Source organism: Nuphar pumila, chromosome 5 (assembly GCF_984573655.1).
Source record: "Nuphar pumila chromosome 5, dmNupPumi1.hap1.1, whole genome shotgun sequence".
NCBI classification, from domain to species: domain Eukaryota; kingdom Viridiplantae; phylum Streptophyta; class Magnoliopsida; order Nymphaeales; family Nymphaeaceae; genus Nuphar; species Nuphar pumila.
In genome coordinates this window covers 49,558,136-49,571,199 of record NC_143253.1, presented here as the reverse complement: position 1 = coordinate 49,571,199, position 13,064 = coordinate 49,558,136, and the positions used below count along the sequence as shown (strand labels likewise).

At 40.6% G+C, this 13,064-nt stretch overlaps 1 protein-coding gene across 1 annotated transcript in view; it reads right to left on the bottom strand.

The window, feature by feature from the left end:
* LOC149837555 (indole-3-glycerol phosphate synthase, chloroplastic-like) overlaps positions 1-8,402 on the bottom strand; it is a 53,787-nt gene extending 45,385 nt beyond the window's left edge. The window contains exon 1 of the mRNA XM_090006118.1: positions 8,188-8,402. Within this exon, the coding sequence (XP_089862244.1) occupies positions 8,188-8,346 (159 nt within the window). The 5' untranslated portion in view covers positions 8,347-8,402. The remainder of the gene's footprint in view (positions 1-8,187) is intronic.
* Positions 8,403-13,064: the final 4,662 nt, after the last annotated feature.

The following is a 13,064-nucleotide window of genomic DNA, read 5'->3' as shown; positions in this document are numbered from 1 at the left end:
TTCCATAAATTTCTACCAATAAGACTGTTGAAAGAAGCACCAAACCCTAGGTAGAGAGAGAGATAGAGGAAAAGATAGAAGAGAGAGAGAGAGAGGGAGAGACGGCTGCACAGAGAAAAACACTTCACCCTTTCATTAGGGCATCTCTCTATGTTAAATAGAGAGGCTAAAAAGACTAATTACATCTAAGCCCTTTATGAAAAAAAATAATTTCAAATAACCTCTAATATAAAAAGACTTAACTTAAAACCACCTATTCTCAACACTCCCCCTCAAGCTGGAGCATAGATATCAATCATGCTCAGCTTGTCACAACATTTTGAAAAATTAGGTCTCGCCAGGGCTTTGGTAAAAACATCTGCTACTTGATCTTCGGAAGATACATGATCGGTGCAGATAAACCCAGCTTGAACCAGGTCACGAACATAGTGACAGTCAACTTCAATATGTTTAGTCCTTTCATGAAACACTTTGTTGTTGGCAATATATGTTGCAGCCCTATTGTCACACATCATCAACATAGGAATGGATACTTTCTCCTGAAGCTCAGTCAAGACTGATTTTACCCACATAATCTCAGTTGCAGTCTGGGCCATTGCTCGGTATTCAGATTCAGCACTCGACCTGGCTACAACGGTTTGTTTCTTACTCCTCCAGGTAACAAGATTTTCTCCCACAAACACACAAAATCCAAATGTTGACTTCCTATCTTCGACAGATCCTGCGTAATCTGCGTTAGTGTAGGCAACCACATCCAACGATGGATTTCGTTTAAACAACAGACCTTTACCAGGAGATGACTTTAAATACCGAAGAACCATCATAGCTGCATCCCAGTGAACTTTTGTAGGTTTGTCCATGAACTAACTGATTTTACTCATGGCTAATGAAATGGCAGGTCTAGTAACAGTCACATATAGCAACTTACCCACCAAGGATCTAAAGCTGGCACTATCCACATAGTCAGACTTCTCATCGAACATGTGAGTTTTGGGATCCATTGGAATATTAGTTGGCTTAGCTCCTAGCATTCCAGTCTCTTTTAATAAGTCCAACACATACTTTCTTTGAGACAACACTAAACCCTCTTTGTTTCTTGCAACCTCGATACCCAGAAATATCTTGGGCACTGCTCCCTGTTAATATGATGTCATCGACATATACCACCATAACAACAATTCCAGTACTGGTTTTCTTGATAAACATGGAATGATCTGAAGCTGACCTGATAAATCCAAAGCTCGACATTACCTCAAATAATTTGTGAAACCATGCCCGCGGACTCTGCTTCAGGCCATAAATAGCCTTCTTCAACTTGCACACCTTCTGACACTCCCCCTGAACCTCGAACCCTGGAGGTTGTTGCATGTAGACAGTTTCATGCAAATCCCCATACAAAAAGGCATTCTTGAAATCCAACTGAAACAAGGGTCATCCATGGTGCACAGCAACAGAAAGAACGAGACGAATAGTGCCAAGACGAGCAACTGGGGAGAAAGTTTCAAAAAAGTCAACCCCATAAGTCTGAGTGTAGCCTTTTGCAACCAACCGGGCTTTGTACCGTTCAATCGACCCATCTGAGTTATACTTAATGCTATATACCCATTTGCAGCCTACAATATCTGCATCTGTGGGAGGATCAACCAAGTCCCAAGTGCCTCGAGACCATAGGGCATCCATCTCATCACGCATAGCCTGCATCCAGTTGGAGTCGACTAGAGCTTGACTGTGATGAAGCGGAACAGAAGAGGCAGACAGAGCAAAAATAAAATTCTTCATAGAAGCCCCAAGATTAGCTTCTGATACAAATTATGTGATGGGGTAAAGAGTGCACTGTCTCTTTCCCTTGCGCAGAGCAATGGGAAGATCAACATCAGATGTAGGGGCAACAGTTTGCTCAGAAATACTTACCTGAGGAGAAGGAGGTGATGGCGGCATGGAGGTAGGAGGCACCCTGTGCGTGTATACTATGGGAGGGTTTCGGAAGCGAGACACACCTGACACTGGAACCAAGGACTGAGGAGGAAGCGACTCTAACGGAAAGGGAGGAATCGGCAGAGGAAGGATATCACCAAGGCTCTCCTGTAGTCTGGGAGTAGTACTTGAAAAATAAGGAATAGACTCAAAGAAGGTAACGTCCGCACTAACATACTCTTTATGAGATATAGGGTCGTAGCAACGATATCTTTTTTGGTTCTTAGGATACCCAAGGAAAACACATTTAATAGACTGCGCAGCAAGTTTATCTCGATCTGGACCCAGCTTATGCACAAAACACACACATCCAAACACTTTAGGGGGGATAGGGAAAAGAGGAGCCTCTGGATGGAGAATTTGAATAGAGATTTGGTCTTCTACAGAGCTTGACGACATGCGATTTATCAGAAAACCAACTGTCAGAACCGCATCGCCCCAGTATGAAGCAGGTATATTGGATTGAATCATAAGGCACCGAGCAACATTAAGGATTTGTCTATGTTTCCTCTCAGCCACCCCATTTTGCTGGGAGGTATGGGGGCATGTAAATTGAGGTTGAATCCCATTACCAGAATAGAATTGAAGTAAGTCTTTGGATTTGAACTCAAGAGCATTATCAGTGCGAACAATTTTAACACATACATCAAATTGAGTTTTTATCTCGGCAATTAAAGATTTAAGAATGACAGAACCTTGAGACCGATCTTTTAACAGGAACACCCACGATAACCTTGAGAAGTCATCAACAATAACTAGATAATAACGACATTGAGACCTATTCGGAATCCTACTCGGACCCCACACATCGACATGAAGAAGATCAAACAATCATTGACTTGACGGACTCTAACTAGTGGGGAAAGAGCTTCGACAATTTTTCCCAATTGACATGTTTCACACTGAAAAGAAACTGAGGGAGGTATATGAGGAATGACACGACGAAGTTTTGTCACTGGAAGGTGACCCAAACGATGATGCCACAATAAAGGACTTGAGGATGATGTACCAGCAGAATAGGCTGAAACTTCTGGTTGGTGTAGGTAATACAGACCACCTTCCTCATAGCCGCCACCAATCTTTCTCCCCGTCAAGAAGTCCTGAAAGGTGCACCCCATAGGATCAAAAATCACTCTACAATTCAAATCTTTTGTCATTCGACTGATAGATAGTAAATTCTGTGGAAACGAAGGAGCATGAAGAACATGCGACAATTGAAGAGTAGGAGTAATAGACATGCTTCCCTGCCCTACAATTGGGAAAGAACTACCATCAGCAAGACATAGCCCTTTTTGACCAGTCACAGGTTTTAAACCCAAAAAATTACTCGAATTTCCGCACAAGTGACCAGAGGCTCCAGAATCAATGATCCACCTATCACCTTGACCAGATAGGCCATCACCTGCCGAGCACACAACCTTCGCAACAGAAGACTTCGAAGTGGATGATCATAAAGCAAGGAGCTCGTCATATTAAGCCCTGCCAAGTGTTACATAATCATTGGAGGAATCTGCATCTGATTTAACCACTTGAGCCATAATATAAACAATTGGCTAGATTCACAAAATCAAGGAGCAACCACACGCGCACACCCACAATCAACTACGAACCCGACTATATCAAGTTTTGATTTCACCAATGAAATCTGAGAAAAACGACTTGCTACTATTCAGATCCAAACTTAAAAATTTTAAAGAACCTTGACCAGCACCTTCCACCTCAACCGCGGATGGCTATTGGTTGCAAATCAAGATCACACATCCAACACGATAAAGTTGTGTCTGGTTTTCAGACTATCACACATCAGTTTTCCGTGACTACACAGTTTTCCACACCAGAGATAAAATCTGGACAGGCTTCAAGTGACACAAGGAATAGCATGTGTTATCATCACGCATCAGCCACTAAAACAACCAGTAGCAGAACTCAACACAGAATCCCTCGACAAAAAAAATTCCCACAAACAAAATATTTTCCCACACTGCAGGGAATCACGCCTGCTGCTTAAAAAAAAATTCTACAATAAGTTAACATGTTGCTTTCACAGCACATACTTTCCAGCCAAACAGATCACGACACAGCAGGGAACACAGCTGCTAATATTTATCTTCTGAAATCTACCAACAAAATAGAATCTGAGATAAACTCACCATCCAGATTCACAACTAGCGATAACTTGAGCACGCAGAAACATAGGCCTTCAAAGAACTCGGCAACAATACAGTGCAGGAAATTACAGCATCACGGCAGAGATAAACACAGCAAGGAATCACGGCAGGGGATCACGGCATCACAGCCGAAAATCAGGGCAGAAAACCACGATCCACACGCCACGGTCAACTTCCACGTCAATCTTCAGCAGACCCGATCTCCACTTGATGGGTAGCAGCTGGCGACTTAACCATGACAGAAAATCGAAGACTTGATTTTCTTTCCCAAGCCTTCCTAACAAACATACCCAGATCTAAGATCTGATTCCTCCCCCTTTTTTTCAGATCTTCACCCAGTACACGACGAGTTCTGGCACCCACGACCATTGGGCTTTCATCCACCTTCCAGATCTGGCTTCAGATGTGAGTCATGACCTCCAGTCAGATCTTCATTGTCGTGACTAGGTCTGACTACAAATATGTCGCCAAATCTGATCTTCACCAAGAGGCGTTGATCGTTGATCAGCAGAGGAGCGATATCCACCAAGAGGTTTTATTGCTTGAAGGAAACTGAGATTGGAGCTCAGGCACCCAAGATCGCATGTGGCTCTGATACCATGTTGAAAGAAGCACCAAACCCTAGGTAGAGAGAGAGAGAGAGGGAAAGATAGAAGAGAGAGAGAGAGAGGGAAAGATAGAAGAGAGAGAAAGAGAGAGGGAGAGACGGCTGCACAGAGAAAAACAATGTCCATCTAAGCCCTTTATGAAAAAAAATAATTTCAAATAACCTCTAATATAAAAAGACTCGACTTAAAACCACTTATTCTCAACAGAAATGTCAACAGAGCTTCACATAAGTTCTTGATTGCTTGACAATGCACAGAACCATCAAAATACAAAAATCACGCTAATTCATAAGAAACAACATTAGGAGCCAGTGTTCATAGGGAAAAGAGTTTTAGCTCTATTTGGGAGTGAACAATCAGGATTTTATATGTTGCATCTCTTTCGAGAATTTTTGTCATGCCACTTAATTTCATATTTTTCAACTTACACTATAGTTATTCTTCAACTTACTCCATAGTCCTTTGTCTAAAAAAGAAATTTGAAGGCTATTTAGCAGGTTATCCTAGAGTTTTTTGCTACAGCGTTAGTTGCTTTTAATGACCTTTGTTCATTTGTCAAGGATCTACATTTATATATGGTCACATGGACAACAAAAAGGATACATGGCATGCCATTGTTCAATTTTTCATTAAGAATACAGTATAAGGGGGCATGACACAAGGGTAACTGGTAAGTTGGGAATATTCCTGTGAGATAGTCTGGCAGAGATCAGCCTATGCATTTTTCAATGCTACTGCTCTCTATGAATGGTTTAACTAGAAAATGACAAACCCAGGAAGTAATATAAGCAAAAACCAAGCTAATTTAGTTGATGCCAATTGTTATCAGTTCAAAAGCAACCTAAGAAAGAGTCACATCTCTCTCCCAGTTTCAGTGATTACATGCCTTAACACAACCCAAGGATCTCTTGTTTACTGAAAAACATAGTTTGAGACAAATTATAAATTGTTTTTCTTTTAAAATCAAAAGTTAACAAAACCCGGTCCGAGTCACCGAGTTGACCCGCCGAGTCACGAGTCAATAAAGAACGAGTCGAGTCCCGAGTCACGGGTTTTAAAACCTTGATTTCACATTTGAAGTCTCTTTTTTTAATTTAGCAGAAAATAAAAAATCTCATAAAACTTAGGGAGCTTATTAAGAGACGAGGTAGTAATTGTTGTAATAAAACTTTCATAGTCTTGATTCAGACCATTTAAAGTGTATTGAACCAGGTCTCCATCAGAGACAGGTTCATCAACTGCGCAAAAAGAGTCTGCAAGAAATTTAACATGATCCAAATATTCCACAAGGAGTTCATATTTTGTTTAGACTCCTTTCGATTATAAAATTGCTTTGATACAATTCCAACAGAACTCTTCCTTTCTATGTTCTGGGTTTCCAAAAACATATTGTTTAGACTCCCTTGTGAGGAGGGTTTCCTTGTTGTGCAGCCTCATTGAATCTCTCATATGAATTTATCCTATCATGTGGGGCCAACATAAAAGTCTACTTTGACGTGTGGACCATGAGAAACTAAGACTACCATTTACCTAATCTGGATATGGACATATCTTTACAGAAACTATCTACAACCTTGATGAAAATGTTTGTGAAAGAATGACTAGTATGAATATCCAAGACAAGAACTTGTTTCAAGCCTTGATGAAAAGTACTATTGGGAGAAACCACTATATTTAATAGTGATTCCAATTGATAGAATATCCTATCAAACAAGAATTTAGATATTGATATATGATTGAAATTTTTGACCATATATCTCAATGTTGTGAGAAAATGATATCAATATGGTGATTTAGTATTTGTGCCCCCTATAAATACATATTGATACAACAAAAAGGGAAGTATCTAGACAATTTTTTGTCTAATGATGAAAAATACCCGGGTATATTTCTTGAGAAAAAAATTAAGTAATTAATTTTTTCTTGTTAATAGCACTCTCATTCAAAGGGCCCTTGAGAGATAATATATGTACATCGAAGGGAATGGGCCTAAAGCCTAGTAAAAATAATTACCTATGATTGAAACCCAACCACATGATATGGATCAAACCAAGTGTCGTGGTTCAACAGGAAGAACAAGTCACCAGAGTAATTGGATGAACACTTATATAAATATAATGATAGATATTTATCCCATTCATGATGTCAAGTGCTCAAAATTTGTGATCTTTAGGATGAGTTTATATAGAACTCTTAATGAGATCTGTATGCCTTATGATTGAGGTATTTCAAATAGGGTTATCATCTTTGACGTCCCCTATATAAGTGTGAAAGTGAGGTCACCTTTTATGAGACTTAGGCTTGACTCTAAAGCACTCATGAATTTGGGATACTGCAGAGGACTCTTAATGTGCAGCTTCATATATGGTAGACACATATTATCACCTGAAGTGAATGTGTGTGTTATAGAGTTTAAAAAGTCCATTAGGTTCTTTAGTTCAAAGCTAAGCTACTAAGGTTCTAGACTTATAATGACAAAGTAACACTAAGTAAAGGTTCAAATCCAAAAAGTAGCTTCATTTATGCATAGGAGCTTCATGAGTAGCTTTATTCTTTTCATAGTTTTGATCCAAGTGGAAGATTGTTGGATTTATGTATCAAAAGTATGCATTGACCTAGCTGAAACTCTTGACTTGACTTTGACAAAGCCACCTAGATAGGCTATGCTCATAGTGATGCTTGATTTGACTTTGACTTTGACTTTCTACACTTTTCCAAATTGGATGTTAAAGGAATTGATTGTTGACTGCTAGACACTTAAATGAGTTAGCTGTTTTCGGATGTTAGCCAACAGTTACACATTTATTTGTGATCGTTTGAACATTTATTTGTGACAGTTTGACATTTATTCTTTACCATTGAATCTATGCTTATATATACTAGGATTCTTTTATGAGATAATCATCCTTTCATTGAGTATAGGTTTCAGCTCACATATAACAAAATTTAGCTCTGAAAACATACAAAAAACAAGTATACAACGAATCTCATTGTTATTATTAAAAACAAAACTACCCACATAAATATCAAGCCACAGAAGATATTAAAAAATGATAACCAAATTTCCCCAATACAAACTAAACAATGCAAAATCCATAACAAATTGCAAAAATACAAAATCCATCCATGAATATGCTCCAAATATTAAAAAAAGTCTAATTATCACCAAAAAAGACTCCACATAAATTCAATTTACAAACATACACCTAAACCAATCCATGTTCAACCAGAACACCAAAAAAGAACACATGCAGGAGGGAAAACCCCGCTTTTTTGGCCAAATCCCGAAAAATACAGCAATCTTAAGCAAATACCCCACAACAACGACGCCACCAACATAAAAAAAACGAGGAAAATTCCAACCAATCTAAAGCAAATTTTACCACCAACATAAAAAAAATCGTATAATAAACCGATAAGAAACCCAATCTGTTCACCTGCTGAGCCCGTACACACGAGAGGGACGGCTTCTGGAAATCTGTCACCACCAAACCTATAGAAAGAAGCCGCTTCTGATTGAGGACTCCAAGAGACCTAATGGCTGAGCCTTTGAAGAAGTGAAGTCCAGCTGCAGGCCCCACGCCTATTCCCTCCATTCTCTCTCTCTCTCTCTCTCTCTGGGGATAGAAGCCACTTTGAAACAGTGGAGCTAGGACCTAGAAGAGACTAAAATTTGTGCCGTTAATAAATGCCTAATATGGGGTTAAAACGGATTGGGTTCGATTGAATTACGATCCGAATCGAACGTCTTGTTTTTTTTTACGGGTTTTTTGCAAGAGAGACCCTGCCTTACTGGAATTTACTAAATAATCCCTGTCTTATGAGATTTTGCAAATTGATCCTCATTTTTGTGACACTAAAATAGTCTTGTTAGGCTGACATCAAGTTTACCGCGGTCCAGTGGCAGAGCCACGTTATGGCCAGGGTGGGCACGTGCCCATCCTAACCTGGGAAAGTCCCCCAAGGGGTATATGGTCTGGTGGACAGTACCCACCCTGACTCGGAGTACACATTAGAAGTGTCCTCGGTTAGGGTGGGCACCACTCGAGCCTGACCAAAGGCCACGGCAAGATGTATATCTTTCCCCCGACCCCACCTCTCACTCTCTCTATTGTAGGGATGGCAGTGGACCGGAGGAAAGCGGGGCCCTGCCCCGCCTCGCCCCGTTTGGACTAGGGATGGAGGGCATGAAATGGGGATGAAGGTTAAAATTCATCCCCATGCGGGGATGGAGACGGGGATGGACCAACACTTTCTCCTGCCCCGCCCCGCCCCATATTACTAAAAGACCCTGAATCAAAAAATAAAATCTTACTAACCCTAACACTATGTTTTATCCGTCGGAGCCATCGTCAGAGCCTCTTTCCCTTCCCCATCTGCATTCTCGCTCGAGTCGGGCCATCGTCGACCACCGTTGGCCGACGCTATCTCTCCCTCCTTCCTTCCTTCTTCCCTCACTCCATCTCTATCGCCACCCTGTGACGCTGTCGTGAACCTCGTCTGCGGTGCCACCCCTTCTCTTTTTCCTTTCCTCGTTTGTGGCCTCGCTGAAGCAGCATTGTCGCTGACACCCCCAGTCGACCCCTCTCCTCACCTTCTTCTCTTTCCCATTCGTCTGAACGCCAGCCATCACTGACGCCCCTCCTCTTTCCATCTTCCTCGCCTTCTTTTTCTTCTTCCCCTTCTTTCTTCTTCTCCCCTCTCTGATATGTCACCACATTCTCCTTTGTCTCAGCATCGACCGAAGGTAGCCACCACCCATTGCGGCCGGTCACTGTGTTGGCCACTTCTGCCATTGTGTTTCCCTGCGTATCCACCACCGATGCCGGGATTTTTGGTAAGCCACTACCCCTATCCAAATGCCCCTATTTTGGTAAGCCACTACCCCTACCTCTGTCTAAAGCATAGTTTCGACTTTGAAATGTATGCTAGCTTGTGCTTGCATCATATGATTTATGGCTTCGAGGGTTAACTAAATGGAGGCAGTTTAAGTAGTTGAATGTCTTCAGTTTTGTTGTATTAATTGGATATTTCTATTGTTTGGGACGATATTACGAACATGACAGATCTCAAACCAGATTTCTCAGACTTAGGCTCTAATACCAATTCTGTAACACCCTAAATTTCAAAAACAAAACTTAGTTAAAAATTCATAATTTTTTTTCTTTGCAATGAAATTTAGAAAAGATTTTAGCAGTGGAAATAGATGATAGTTAGTCATGGATGTTAGAAAATGCCAAGCAAGTTATAGGTATATGGCTAGGCACTCATTGATCACCAAAGTATTCTATTTACACAAACCAAAATGAGTTATTTATTACAAACAGAATTGCTTGATAAAACAATATTCTATAAAACTGGTTTTATAAATAAAATATCCAACACAGTATGGAGAAACCCTAGAACTTGATGACGCTCTGTTTCTCATATCACACTATAGTTTTAGTACTTGTATCCCCCATAAAACGAGGTCAGAAACATTACTGGTTTGGCAGAAAAACATTTCAATTCCAACAAGTATAAAACTTGAAAACACGAGGAGTCTCTTGAGGCTGTAATTGAAAACAACGTAGCTCAAGTCTCCACAATTTCGCATATTGGTATCCCACGAATCAAAGCAAGAGCTTATCGAGCTTAGCTTTATCGTGCGGGTACAACTTGGGTCCTTTACCTGATCGGTCTAGCAATGTATCGATATCAATACCGTTCATGTAATGCATGATTAATACTAACACACATTCATTAATTATTTCATCGTTATACCTATAGCTAATGCATTATTTTGATATTAACCATTCACCCATTAGTACGCGAAAAAAGCATAACTTCAACAACAATGCAACTTTCTAGGGGTTTATTATGCTCTGATTTTTTATACCCCAAAGGCCTGATGACCCTATCCATGGTGAAATGGCAGTTTTTATGCTGGGTAACCCTCACCAGGCTGATTTGGATGCATCCTTCAATCCCTAGATCTTAAGAAAAACCCGACCTCCTAGCCTCCAAGTGACGGGAGGTCACTTGAACTCTTTGGTCCATAACATCATATAACATACTCAAGGTAATACCATCATCGCCATGCCACACTGAGCACAAGTCATGAAGGGGTTCGATGACATAATCTTTCTCATTATGACGTCGAGTGCCACATAGACAATCCAATGCATTCTGCACTATGTACCCCAAACCCCACTCATTTTTTTGAAGCATTGGCCGATTTTTGTGTGGTCAGGAACTATCATTATGTTTTATTCATATGCATGCAAGACCTTGCTCTTGGCATCTATAGCCTTCACGAGCGCTTTACCTCTTCCGGGTGGACAACCAACTCTGGCACAACGGCCCTTACGAGTGTTATTGTAATACAATGTTTCATATGGGCATGCATAGACAATGATCATTTTCGATCAACTGCTCGACATATATAGCCACATTGAACACTGGCCTAACAAGACACAACGACTACTCTTGCACATCAACCCTTACAAGTACGGTGCCCTTGAAGGCAAAAGTGGAATGAGCCATCCAGGTAGGGTTCTAACAAAGCGGGCATTATCTTGCCATTCATACCAGCCCAAGTAAGTAATTTGCCAGAAATTTCGACAGTACTTTCTCTATTTGACAAAGAAAGCATGACGTTCCTTTCTACTATGTAGGGTATCTTGTCAAAAAATTTGGTAGCACCTTCTCTATTTGAGGGAAAAAGCTCTACGCTCTTTAAAATTGGTGAGCATCTTGTCAAAAATTTTGGCAGCATGTCCCCTGTTCAACAGAAATATCACTGTGTCCGTTCTAGGATAGATGTGCACCATTGTGTATACTTTGCATCTTCCATGGTTTATTAGAAACCTAGGCTTTAGTTAATCCATATGCTAGTGACTTAGATATTTATGTAAAAGCGATTTTGTGTAAATTGAAAAACCTTTCCAATAGAGTTTTTTTTCGCCAAACAACATCTTGAACGAGAGATGGCATTTGGAATCACTTTGGCGATAGGGAGTAGTCACCATTTGTATGCTTATTACAACACATTTATATTTATTATAAGTAGAAGCTTGTATACATAACAGTGCATCAGCAATGTAAAATGCATAAGCAAGGCTGGTGGGTGAAACCAAACATCAGGGTAAGTAAATATTGGAAAGCAGGAGTCTTGACATCATTCGACATGATGACAAGATGAAATGCATAACAAAGTACATATATATTGCAGAAAGTAGAAGCCTTGGTGCTATACACTGCGACGGCAAGACAAAATACATAAGCAAAGTATATATATAGTAAATAGCGGATTAGTCGCAAGGATACGCACCTGGACACCGAAGCAAGTTTGTGATGCCCTAGAGAGAGTATTTCAAGGACTAAGACTCTATGCCACTTAGTTCACCGTAAATATCGAGCGATAATCGCAAGGCTACCCACGTGGACACCGAAGCAAGCTTGCGGTGCCCTAGAGTGTGTGAACCCAAGATTAGGACTGAATATAATTTTACAAAGGTGTACGGGAAGAAAAATCTCACAGTACACGATAGTTATTTCACCAAATAACTTGAAAGAGAGAGATCAGTGTGCAAACCTATCAAGAATGGACGGTGATGGCTAAATGCGGCGTTTAAGGCACTCCTAGGTTGTGGCCAACACGTCCTTTATGTCCGATATGGTCACAACCAATAGTGTCTCTTGCAAACGATGACAACGCGGTAAAACGACGAGGTTTGAACATAAATCGGATTTGACCTAGTTTAGGTTCAACTAGGTTTGAACCTACCTCAAGTGGGCTAGGCTGGGTCAGATGGGTTGGACCTAGTCAAGAAAATGGTAGAATAGGTCAAGCAGTCAGGGGTTAAGGGTTTCGTCTCAACTGGGTTTGGTCTAGGTCAGGTGGGTCCAAGCTCACCTCAAGTAGGATCAGTCTAGGTCAAGTGGGCTTGACTTAGGCTAAGACCAAAATAAAGGAAGAAAGAGAAAGGCTAACTTGGTAGGTCAAGTTGACTTTACCCAACTCGACTCAACTAGGCTAGGTTGGTCAAAGCTTACTGCAAGTGGGATTGGTCTAGGCTAGAACCAAGAGAGAGGACAAAGGGGAAAGAAAATATGGAGTGAGGGGGGTGATTTTTCTATAAGGGATCTCCTTTTATTTATAGAAACAAAAAGTGGATCTTGGATCTATATATGGTCTAGATTCGATCCAGTTAGCCCACCTGATCCAAGATCCAAACTCAAGGGTAAAGTAACTAAATGGCATCCATGTTCTTATGGGGCCCACTTGATATTTTCATGAGATATTTATATGGGGCCCACATAATATTTTTGT